The sequence below is a fragment of the Lytechinus variegatus genome, chromosome 1, assembly GCF_018143015.1.
Source record: "Lytechinus variegatus isolate NC3 chromosome 1, Lvar_3.0, whole genome shotgun sequence".
In the NCBI taxonomy this organism is placed as follows: domain Eukaryota; kingdom Metazoa; phylum Echinodermata; class Echinoidea; order Temnopleuroida; family Toxopneustidae; genus Lytechinus; species Lytechinus variegatus.
The window spans coordinates 40,425,956-40,438,160 of record NC_054740.1 but is presented as its reverse complement, the minus strand read 5'-3'; the positions used below and the strand labels follow the sequence as shown (position 1 = coordinate 40,438,160).

At 37.6% G+C, this 12,205-nt stretch overlaps 1 protein-coding gene across 1 annotated transcript in view; it reads right to left on the bottom strand.

Annotated features, from left to right (window-relative positions):
• LOC121430596 (guanylate cyclase soluble subunit alpha-2-like) overlaps positions 1-12,205 on the bottom strand; it is a 142,300-nt gene that overhangs the window by 22,228 nt on the left and 107,867 nt on the right. Inside the window, exon 6 of the mRNA XM_041627916.1 lies at positions 743-1,228. Within this exon, the coding sequence (XP_041483850.1) occupies positions 743-1,228 (486 nt within the window). The remainder of the gene's footprint in view (positions 1-742; positions 1,229-12,205) is intronic.

Sequence of the window (12,205 nt, the reverse complement as noted above, 5' to 3'; positions counted from 1 at the left end):
GAAGCCAATTAGCGGAACATGATGATGTGAGATTAATGTTTCGATTGATATGTAATTCAGTTGTGAGGCTCCACGATCTATGGTCTAATTGCAGAATCGTACATGTTCAGAAATGGAATCAAAATAGGAAGGTCTAATGTTACATGCCTAAAGTAGGTTGATTCGCGAGACATGTATTGATTTGCATGGAAACATATGACGTGATATACTTGTCAGGAATGAGTTGGTTAAACCCATCATTAGCACCTCAAACTCTCCATTAGTCATCCACGTATAATCAATAAAATGCACTGACAAACGTTTCAGGCATCATTACCTGGATGCCACGTCCCGGATACCATTCTCATAATATTGCTACATGAAAGGGGGATGCTGGAAAGAGCAACAGAGGATTAATATTTCGTGTTTGTTAACAGATTGGAAGTCGAGGCACTTTTGTGAAAATGATCACGAGGAACCTTTTCGTAGAAGTGAAAACAGAAAACCTTAGTACTTTTATTTAGAAAACGGGTATAAAGTAGGCCCATTTTCATAAGAAAAAAAAATCAAATGTGGAGTAATTTCTAACAGCCACTTCCATGTGTTAACATTTAAAAATTGTGGTAAACAACTTTGCAAAATAGTAAAGCAGATTTTAATGAAGGGACAGGGAAAGGTTAGACCGAGAGGTAGGATGTGTAGTATTTCAGGGGTTTGATAAGAGATCATTCCATGATCTAAAATGGGTAAATTAGAAGCTTACCTTATAGACATCTAAGATCCCACAGAAAGAATCAAACTCGGTGTACAGAGAGTTAAGCATGTTGACAACCATGAAGGGTGTCGCAGTTGAGCAGATAGCAGTGAAGCCAACAATATCGGAGAACAACATGGACACCCCTTCGATGGTCTGAGCAGGGACGGGTTCACCCCTCCAAAGCTTCTTGGCAACAGCCTCGGGGAAGATCAGGTTCAGGAGATCGACGTTCTTCTGCCTCTCTGAGTCCAGGTTGCCGCTTGCCTCCTCCACCTGTGACTTCAGCTTGTCCATCCGTTTCTTGAGACCGTCCTGAGCCCTGCTTTCCTCGCCTACCAGGATGAGATCCCTGGTGGCATCATGGATAGGGATATCAGCTAGGTAAAGACCTCGCCCTGTCAGCTCCTCCAGCTTACCAACCCTGGGGGAACCGAGGAACAGAATGCAGTCGCTTTCTGGGACATAGATCATCTGACCGGTAACCTCTATCGACTGCAAGGAGAAAATGAGAAGAAGTAAATATTTCAATAACAAAAAAAAATCAAAATGTAGTATTCGAAATGAAAGTGTTTTGTTTTTATGACCTATAACTTTAAAATGCATTTCCGATTTGCAATTGGTGTCCTCTTTCAGAATGTTAGGCAACTGAAATCAAAATCCACCGTGAACTTAAAATGCCCCCATAACTGATCAAGGTTTTTTTCCTAATATTTATCAAAGCATAATAGAAACAAGAAAATTCCAATCTAGAATAGTATATAGAGACGTTGACCCTTCCTCCATTAGGAGTATTCAGAATATGCATTAAATTACCCAAGAAAGTCCAAATGAACCCAGACATACTCAGAGGGTATAACGAATACTTAGGATATTAACGGGAATAAGTCGTGATATTTTCCACATACAAAATCCACCCTGGCCACCTTTTATCACTTTTTTATATTGAAACTATTCGTGTCATCCTTTAGATGGTGCGTATTTGTAATCTATTCGAAAGCAAGAGTTCTTTTCGTAATATCCATAAGTCCATTAGTTGAAGAAGGGCCTGTATAGTTATTTTGTACCAAGGTAGATTATCAAAAGCAAATATGATGAGCACACAAATGTAATATCCCAAAAAGAATTATCTAATGCCGTTGTACAGTACAATAACATCAAAACACACTTTAAGATATATACACATCCGAAAATTGCAAAGACATCCGAATGATACTTCCCATTTAGGATATTACATTTGCACCTCATATCTATCTTGATACAACACAATTCCAGATCGCTCTTCAAAGTATTAAATGTACATATAGATAAGATATCATGGAAAGTACCCCTAGTATGAATAGATTACAAATATGCATCCTCTACAGGGTAACATAACAATTTTGAATATATTATATCCAGCAAAAAGAATAAACTTTATTATAACAGCAAGTGGATCGAGGTACAGACCACCACAAGCAGCAAACTTTGTGACTGATCAATTGGCTTGAGAAAGTCCACAGGAGTGAACAAATGCTCGTCCCAAATAACTTTTAAGATTGGTTGAAGCTTAAAAATGATTTTATTTATCATCCCCAACTTTATTGGCTAGTTCTCTTTTATGAGAGAAGATTTTTAGGAAATGGAAGCCAACACATACACATGCACGCCCTCACATATACGCACACTTTTATCGCAACAGAGCATGTACGTCTCTTTTAATCAAAAGGGGGAAAAACACACGGAAACCTGATGATCCGGGTTGGCTAATCTTATATCGGTTTCCGATCATCGTTTAATGAAATTTTAAGCAAAACGTCGTGACACATGAACATCCATGAATAAATTGCGTCAAGACATGCAATGTTCTTTCCAGGGGCAAATTTCTTCATTTTGTAGAGAAAAAAAACCCAGCGGTCTATGCTTAACCTCTGTCACTAAATGAAACAGTTATTTTTTTAAGGAATTCAAGGAGTCAGTGAATCTAGCTATGGAGAAATAATAACCACCGATAGAAATGTTTGAATACTTGAACATTCACACCATAAAATTACGATAATGTAATATTTCAAATTTAACTAATATGGCATAAATACAACTGTTCTATGCGCTTTATGCACAACTTCAGGCAAGCGCATGTCAATGGCCCTTATTAATCAATCACACAGGAATGGTTTTTCATATATCTTTACCGCTCGTTTGCCTTTAACTTAACATTCTAACCGGTTTTTTTTCAGTTTACTCATTTATGTATTAATTATTTTCATTATTTGATATATTTCATTATTATATTTATTTTCATTCATTTGATTAATCAATTCGTTAACTTGTTTTTGTACGTTTTACTTTTACGGCAATGATATCCTTATCTCAAAAATATCATAGCGAGTTCTTACTCCTTACTCAACACTTGAAAACATCTTAATTTTAATCGTCAAATATTACTTATTAACATCCAGTAGAAGTACATGTTGGTAAAGAGCGAGTGTTCTTTTGCCAACTGCAATAATGCCGTAGAATTTCAAAACTTCAAAAAGGTTGAACTAAAATTAAATATCAAAACACCTTCGCTATTAAAAAGTCAGGACGCTTCTGCAAGAGTGCTAAAACAGTCAACAAAATCACTCGCTTGACACCATACACACCACATAGCAAGAAAACTGCGATGGTCAACTTTAGGAAACAAATTAGGTGGGGTGATGGTGTCACATCCCAACTTTAACTTAAAAAAAAACTTAAGGAAACAAGTCTCCACGATAACTGTTGTAGAAACCCGTTACGTGTAAACATACCCGCCAAAATGCTCTCACGCTTTCTCTCGTTTATTTAACACGGAAACAAATTGGAATGGATAAAGAGACATTCAGAAAGGTGTTTCCCTTGCTAAATGGGGGTCGAAGGGGGTAGGAAATCGATCTGACATCGACTGAGGTCTCTCAACTCAAATGCTCCCAGGAGAACTCCGTATTGCTTTGGGAACTAGCCCATGAATTTCATTATGTTAGTCTGTTTTTGAGGATCATATACCTGCAATATTCGATTTACTCGTACCAACACCATATAAACAGTGAAAATGTAGCATCAGCAGGGTGCATCGGAAGATTTAGTGATGCATCAGATCGAGTTTTTCTATGATGATGAATTCGATGATGTACTATTTCACTCTCACCTATTGGTCTTGTCGTTTGATAAGTCAACTAACAGGAAATATTCGATTTTTATATAACTTTTTGGTGATATTCAAAAGCAACTTAGATATGGAAATCATCACTATTATCTAACAATAAAAAAAGACAAACACAAATCCACTCAAAATCTTTTCATATATATAAGTATTTATATACGATATTGATGATCCGGTTTCGTGGTTGTTTGGGAAAGAGAAACAAATATCTCAATCCGCAAATATGCTCCTATCTAGATGTCGAACAAAATATACAAATAAATTTAGATAAAGACCTTAGATTCGGTCAGTTTAAGACTCAACTCCCCTAGTGTTTCTTTTCCTCACGCATCGAGGAAAATTTGAGGGTGAAAGGAAAAAAAACCCTGTAATTGGCAAATTGACACTTGGAAACCTCTTTAGATGCAAATTGGTTTCGATTGAACGCCAGCGACTGATCAATGTCACTTGGGATTATTTCTCTCTTTAGATCACGTGTCCTCTGACAGACGACACATCAACAAGAATTCCCGCCAAAATGTTCAGGTCATTTACATCTCAGGTATTGTCCACGCTGAAGAGGTTTACGTCAGGGTAAGGTTAGCCGCAGTAATTGGACGTCAGTCGGGGGATGTCATCAGAACGATTTGTCAGGTCAGCCCAAAGATAATACAGACCATGGATCAACCTTGAACATACCATCAACCTGCACAAGTTGCTTGAAAATCGGCGTACATTTTTAAAGGAATTGAGGGTCAGTGCAATAACCATTATCACCAGGTTTCATAATGTAGAACGAAATGAATAAAAATTCCGAGTAGAGTCATGTTGAATGCAGATGAAATTCTCGATCTTCAATTTAGATCCAGAGGTTGGCCTCAATTAAATGATCGAACATTTGTATTGAATTCATCATGGCTCACGTGGAGTTTCAATGCAATATAGAACCAGACTTGAACAACATGAATATAACAAATTTCATGAATTTGGTAAGAGTATTTTGGTCCTACTTAAATACAATAAGAAAATAAGAAAGGACTATTTATTGAATCGATTTATCGTAAATATGAAGAAGAAAAATGACCAGGCTTGAATTTGCTGGCATACAATACTATTTTTTATTGATTTAGTAAAATTGACAAGGATTTTCTGTCCAATTTTGGTTTAAATTTTTTAAGTTATCGTCTCTCTTTGTAACTATTTTCTCAAGAGTGCAAAGGTGGTGATATAATGATACATGTATTCATACGCCTCTAAGTCCCTTTGCAAGTTTAACATTTTTTTTTCTCTTAACCTTATCAGGTACTTTCAGATACGTTGTCCGATATCATCTTCGTTATCAACGTGTAGCACATCTTTCACTTGATAAAATTAATTTTGCATAATTTTTCGCTCGCCGTTGTGAATGGAGTAATTAATTCTTTCGAAATCCTCATCGATCTAATTGATTTATTTTCAATTGGACGCAGTGAATTTGTATACAAGGAAATAAGACCTCCTGCTTTACTACTAAGTATTTAAAAGAACCAATTTGACGCCATATCTCGACTAATAAAAAAAAATCCAGATATTCTCCAGCTGCTCCCGTGTATGGTCATTTTTATTTCAAGCTCGCTTGGACATCATAATGGGCAAAACACTAAAAAAAAAAGGGAAGCGACAGAAATTTGAAAGCATCTGCTCTATTAGTGTCGACTGCGGATGGGTTGAAAAGTAGACGAAACAGTTTAGATTACCGACCGGTAAATGTCAAACATAGGGGTTATTTAAGAGCGCCACAGTGTTTACGTATACACGCAGAGTAGATTTGGTCAAAGGAAATGGCAGCTCGGCACGTGTACAGAGGGGGAGACCGCGAGCTTTTACCACAATTCATCACAAAGTTCTAGAGCATACTGTAAATCTCAAATCGTGGAGGGGGCTTGTGCTGTCAATGATTAACAAATAAGAAAGACGGGAGGGTGATCTGGTGTGACTTCAGCTTGCATCTTCTGGCAAACATCTGGCCTAATGACTGATATTTAAGCAAATTGTGCCGAACTTGAGGACGGGAATGGAGGTTAACACTTTAAGAGGCTGCGATTAATCCAATTAAGGGTGGATTTCGAGGGGGTATGTCGTCATAAAATCTCGACGATGACACAAGTGGGTATCTCTCTTGTCACTCAGCCTAACATGATGGTCAATCGTAATTGCAGTTGGATTCTGGTTCTTATAAAGAAAAAGGGAGAAGCACAAGAAAACTCTGTCGCGTCAATTTGAATCAAGCCCTCCACACCTCATGTGCTTGAAACGAAAAAAAAGAGCAACCTAGCTGCAGGTCGGAGGAGAGGACGGGGTGTTAAACCAAATCAAAATTGGCAAGATGAAATGCCGAGAGTGGAGAGTCTGATCTTCCTCAAGGGGCCACTTGGTTATTCACCTTATAACCAATCTCTAACCACTAGGGATCCCTTGCTCATGGTTCCATTAAGCGCTCAGCCTCACACATATTTACTTAGATGATGAGAACACGATAGTTTGCTTGTCATTGAATATCCAATTCTGGATGGACGCGGCGCATCGCTTTCAAAACGCCTTTACAAATTTGATTACAATATTTGGTACTTCGAAATACAGAGAAAATGGGAATATTCACTTCAACGATACCTTACAACAAACGCAATCAGTGTTATGGAGCTGAAGAAGACTAATCGATACTATCAAATAAATTGTCTTGTCTCATACTGTAAGAGATTATTGAAGTGATTCGAGCCACGTGCACTGACAAGGCTTACACAGGAAAAAAAAAACTGGTGTGTAGCTAAGTCTTTTTCTTTTAAACACTTTTCTTTTACCTGACATAGGAACAAACGCGATGTTTTAATGAACACTGGGGGAAAAAACTTGGCTTTATCACGACGGAACTTCAAGAAAAACATTGGAAAGAATATTCTTATTGATATCGATAGGTCATCTGTTTTGAAGTAAAGCGGATCCTATGGATTCGTTCCTGTCAAAGTCGGGGGATGTCTGGCATGAAAATTGCAAGAAAAGGCTAGAGAATATATAAAGAAACTCAAAATCCAAAATATGTATGATATGCATAGCATACATGTAATCCCGGTGGGGCGGGTGATACGAGGGGAAAAGTACTCTCCATGAATGGCCCTGTTGACACCCGTAACCCCGCACGGAAGATAAATCACTGGTCTTGTCTTGATGGCGTGGAATACGGATGAGTCTGATCTACCCTCGAAACATGGCCATGTCTCCAGAGAGCAAAGCTGAGAACATAAAGCATCAATCTTATACTCCCTTTCCATCTTTCCAGGTCTTTGACATTCGCTCTGTGATAACAACTGCCTTCATCTAGAAAACCAAGCTTCAACCTGAAACACGAACACTAAAAATCCCAACGCAAGACATATATATATCTCATATGAAATTATAAGTTTTCAGTGAAGATTCCCTATTGATATTGATTTTTTGATTGGATATCATTCCCACACTACGCATAGGCCTAAGGAGTAGTAGCAGTGGTGGTAGTGTTAGTAGTAGTGGTAATAGTAGTGGTGGTGACGGTAATAATATTATTAGTAGTATGCGCTTAGAAACTGTTGTATTAAGCGCTATATAAATGTTAATTATTATTATTTTATTAGTATTAGCGGTGCATGGTGGTGGTGGTAGTAGAAGTAGTAATTGCGGTGGTGGTGGTGGTGGTGGTAGTAGTAGTAGTAGTAGTAGTAGCAGCAGCAGCAGCAGTACTAGTAGTTATAATAGTAGGAGCCATAGTATGAGCAGCCGCAACAAAAGTAGTACTAGTAGTGGATTTATTTAACATACGCCACTTTAATATTTTGTCATTTGTAATTACTTTGCTTGTGATATTCTTAATACTTTTACAAGTAGCGATATGTACTCCACTTGAAACGCAATTTAAACGATAGGATAATTTTGATGCTCACAGTACCACCTTTAAGTCAACTTTCTAGTAATTTGGGCATTTAGTCTAAAATATGGTCTTATTACATGACTAGAATATAGTGTCTGGGATTGGTTCATGTAGTCAAGTGTGACTAACATGCCTATCCAGATATTTTGTTATCTAGAGTAGATATGGACTAATGGGGGGAAAAGGGTCGTCATGAATAAAACCTCTCAAGACACTGTTAAAGAAAAGGTAATAAGGTCAAGAAACCATGATTATTAACATTCAGCCTTACATTACACCTGGAATAAAAATATTACCCCTTACTCAATGTCAATCATTTTTAAAAGGATCCTTGATAAGCAAAATTAAGTAAAAATTCACAAACTACTAAAACTACTGAAAGATAATTTCAAAAGATAAGGGGAATTATACATCATACGCTGATATATATCCACAATTTCGTCTAATACTCTGATATTATTATCAGAATGCCAAGTGATGTTTTTCAAAATCCCATGTCTTTCTGTTTACGCGAAGGTCGTGAACAATGCTGCCGTGTCCATTTAGGGTGATCACCTGATCTTAACGGGCGCCTCGATGATGAAACTGTCATTAAAAGGACAATGCCATCGCGGCGAGTGGCATTCACCCGAGGCAGTGAGTGAAAATAAATAACTGCAGGATAATCACTGACTTTAGCGCATGAATTGACCGAAAGTATTATCACGTTCCAAATTCAGAGGATTTTCCACCGCCCTTGTACGCCGGACTGTGCAACCAGACAGGGGTATATGGCGTACGCTTTTCGTCTATATATCTTTCCACCTGACTTGCGGTGTCCTTGAACGCTGGATAAGACCTCATTACCACCAGGTTTTTTTTCCAGTCTACACAGCTTCCCCCCTTCTGCTTGGCGGCATCCTCGAAATCTAATGCTAGTCGTTTCGTTCAACCCCCCGATATTTTCATATCAATTTTATGATGAACAAATAAAATAATACAAGTAATGCTTAAGTGTTCCTTTTCTCGTAGTTTTAAGGTTTTATGATGAAAATGTGTCTACCTTTTCTACTGACAAATATGTTTTTATCTATATGACACATGAACACGTATCGGATTAAATGCAAAAAAAATACCATTAACTAATGCAAAATCTATTCTACTGCTACTACTATGTTGTCTAACGCTCTTTAGAATTCAGAGCTTGTGGCCAAAGGATATTTCTCATTTACAAATACATGTAAAAACCAAATCGGTTAGTCGCCGGGGCAAACAAAAAGATACACCGAAAGATCAACAGGGATGCCTGCTTCGTAAGAGAACGGCAATATTTGATGGGATGAACAAACTTTAGTATTTTTGGATGGAAAAGCAGTGTTGCCTATCCTGCGATAAGCAATAGGTGTTTGAACCGCGTTGGGGTCTGGGTGGAGATAGACTAGAGTCGGAGGAGTCAAGGCATGCGAGGAGGGAAAGGGTGATTGGTTGGATGGCCTTAACGGCGAAAGGTAATAATGCACGAAGCCAACCAGTAAAACTACTCATGACAACTTCGAATCTGTTCACTCAACTATGATGTCCTACAAACGCATGCAAGCATGTAGACGTTACAAATATGTTTACATCAAAGCCACACAATTATTCCTCAAACGTTCATTATTTTCTGTAAGATATTCTCTGGATGTTGATGGTCCGAATGATTTGGAGAGATGGTCAAGTTGTCTTTATTATCGATAAAAAAAATTGTCGTATTCATTGCATTTATCGATTGCAGGCACACGCCTAATGCTGAGAGCCCTTTTACTTTGGATGTATAATAGAAAATTTGGACTAAGATTTCAAGCGGATATAATCGTTTTTGTGAGTTCCGAAAGAATACAAGAAAATCTGCAAATTGGTAGAGACAACTTCATCCTTTATAGGTTGAACACAGGTTTAAACAAGGTAGGGGGAAATCCTATATAAGAATAACTAAGAACTTAATCCCACTCGTCGTTTATCGAAAGATATGTTTTACTTACATTTCGTAAAATAATATTATTATTGCTCTTTTTCTTGTATAAAAAATCATTTAAACTGTCGAACAACACTCTGATAAATTGAAGTGCCAATACGCAAATTAATGGCCGTTTTGCTGATCAACTGACCTGGGGTCCGTTATAGAAAGAATTAAAATCAAACTCCGAAAACTAAACTCAATCTGCAAATTTCAAACAATTAGAAACACTCATTCAGCACTTGGGCTAGATTTTGTGGGTTTGCAATTAAACGCAACTGTGTCTTCATCAGGCAGCTGATTCGAAATCGGTCGGCCAATTAACCACTTCTGGCTTATCATCGTATCAAAAGTATCACATAACTAGTTAGGCCAACTGACTTTAAGTGTTTACACGTTCCTAATCTCCGATGACATCTTGTTCTAATACGACTCGGATTCGTCTTTCGTCTCAGGAATTATTCCATCAAATAACAACATATTGGAAAGGCATTAGACACGGCCGGTGCCTGGTTCTTGCGGTACTACCCCCGCGTCCGTACACTTGAAGAGTCACAGTGCCAGAAGACAACCGTTAATAATTTGTGAAGGTAATGTGGCAGGATTTTACGCTACTCATCTCCCCGTTATCAGAGGCATATTACCGTGTTCACCTACATGTCACGACGACGTTGGCACGTGACCTCTAGAGTCACCAACTTTGACTAAACACAACTTTCACTAACCAGACATATATGTATTTAAATTTCCCTTTTCAACTTATTTCAGCAGTAAGAATCGTTCTTGAACTTGCTTATGTTTTCGCGTGAAGGTTTTTTTCTTAATCAACAATGCGACTATGAAAGGTAAAAAAAACGTCCTAAGCACTCCATTCACATTATTTAGGCAGACTTTACAGTCCTCATTTCTCATTAAAAGAGTGCAACACCCGGCGAGTCTGTATTTGATTTGAATTCAAATAACTGGCCACCTTGAAATGGGAGGGTACTCCGTGCCAATCATTGTTTGCTGAATAAATTTTGAGAAGACTGGTAATATTGATAATTCGTGGAATGTATTCCTTTGATACTGTATTTAATCTGTTCAGTAATACAGGCGATGGATATAAATCCAAGGTAAACATATAACTTAAGCCCCGGGGAGGATGTTTACTGGTAAAAAAATGAGAAGGGTACATACAACCATCAACATGATTAATTGGGGCGAATTTACACTGATACAAAAAAGCTACATGTTCCTTGGTTATTGCTTGAACTATACAAGAGCTTTTTTTCTTAAATCACTGCTTGTACTATGAAAAAGTATATGGCCACGTTTACACGATCAACGCCACCATCTGTGTTGTCAAAATTGAAAAATATTATAATTTACGTTTTAGGGACACCAGTACTAGTGCAACCACCACCATTAGTATGTTACTGAAAGATGACAGGGAATAGTAATGACCCTTACAAGTCTTAAAAGGAATCTTCTTTAAATTCTCTTGTTCGAACATAATAAAAAAAACATGGACAGCATTGAAGGGTAGACGTCAGATGCGAACAAAGTCTGAAGTATATAACACTAATTTGAATAATTCCTGGAAATCACATTTGTAAGACACATCTGTGCGTCATTGAGAATACAGTAACAAATATTATTCTCCTAGGTTATTATTGATTATGTTTCTGTTACCGCCAACTGCCAACGCATGTGATTGTATAAGAATAAGTCAATGATTGCCTGATATCTGTAATTTTCTCGCAGTTTTCACTCTCAATACTCTCGAATTTTCACTTTAAGCAAGGAGATATGGTATTAACAATGACTTGTCATGCTTGCATGTGGACTCCAGATTTCTTTGGAATATGCAAAATATCTAAATCAACCTTTAAAAATCGTAAAATACTGTTCACTTTAACAACGAACAGCCATGTTGTACACGCTTCAAATGATGGTGTGTACTTTCTTTCTAAAAAAAACAAGGAAAGCGTGTTTCATTATAAATATTAGCATAACTAAAAGCAATGACCATGCAGATCAGAGATTCAGTACACACCCTGATTTCAATACTTAGCCATTAACAGCATACTTCATAAATTTAATGGAAAAGTTTTGACTCGGTCCACTAGGGCATGAGCTTCTTCATGATTATCAAAGATGTTTAATTGCACCAAACATCCAATATCTACATTACGTTACAGAAGCTATAGACATTATTGACGCCTATATGTTCCAGTGAAACGAGTAACCAACGCTTAATGTCACTTCACTGTTTAGCGGGAATGGTTTCCAATTACGTTTATTTGTTGGCCATGTATTTGATGGCGTCCAGGGTGGTTTTGGAAGAACGGGTGACGCCATACCAAGGGTTTGAATGAATGCAAAACCTGAGAGCGGAGGAAATAAGAGGCTTCCTGAGTTCGCGGGAATGTTTTT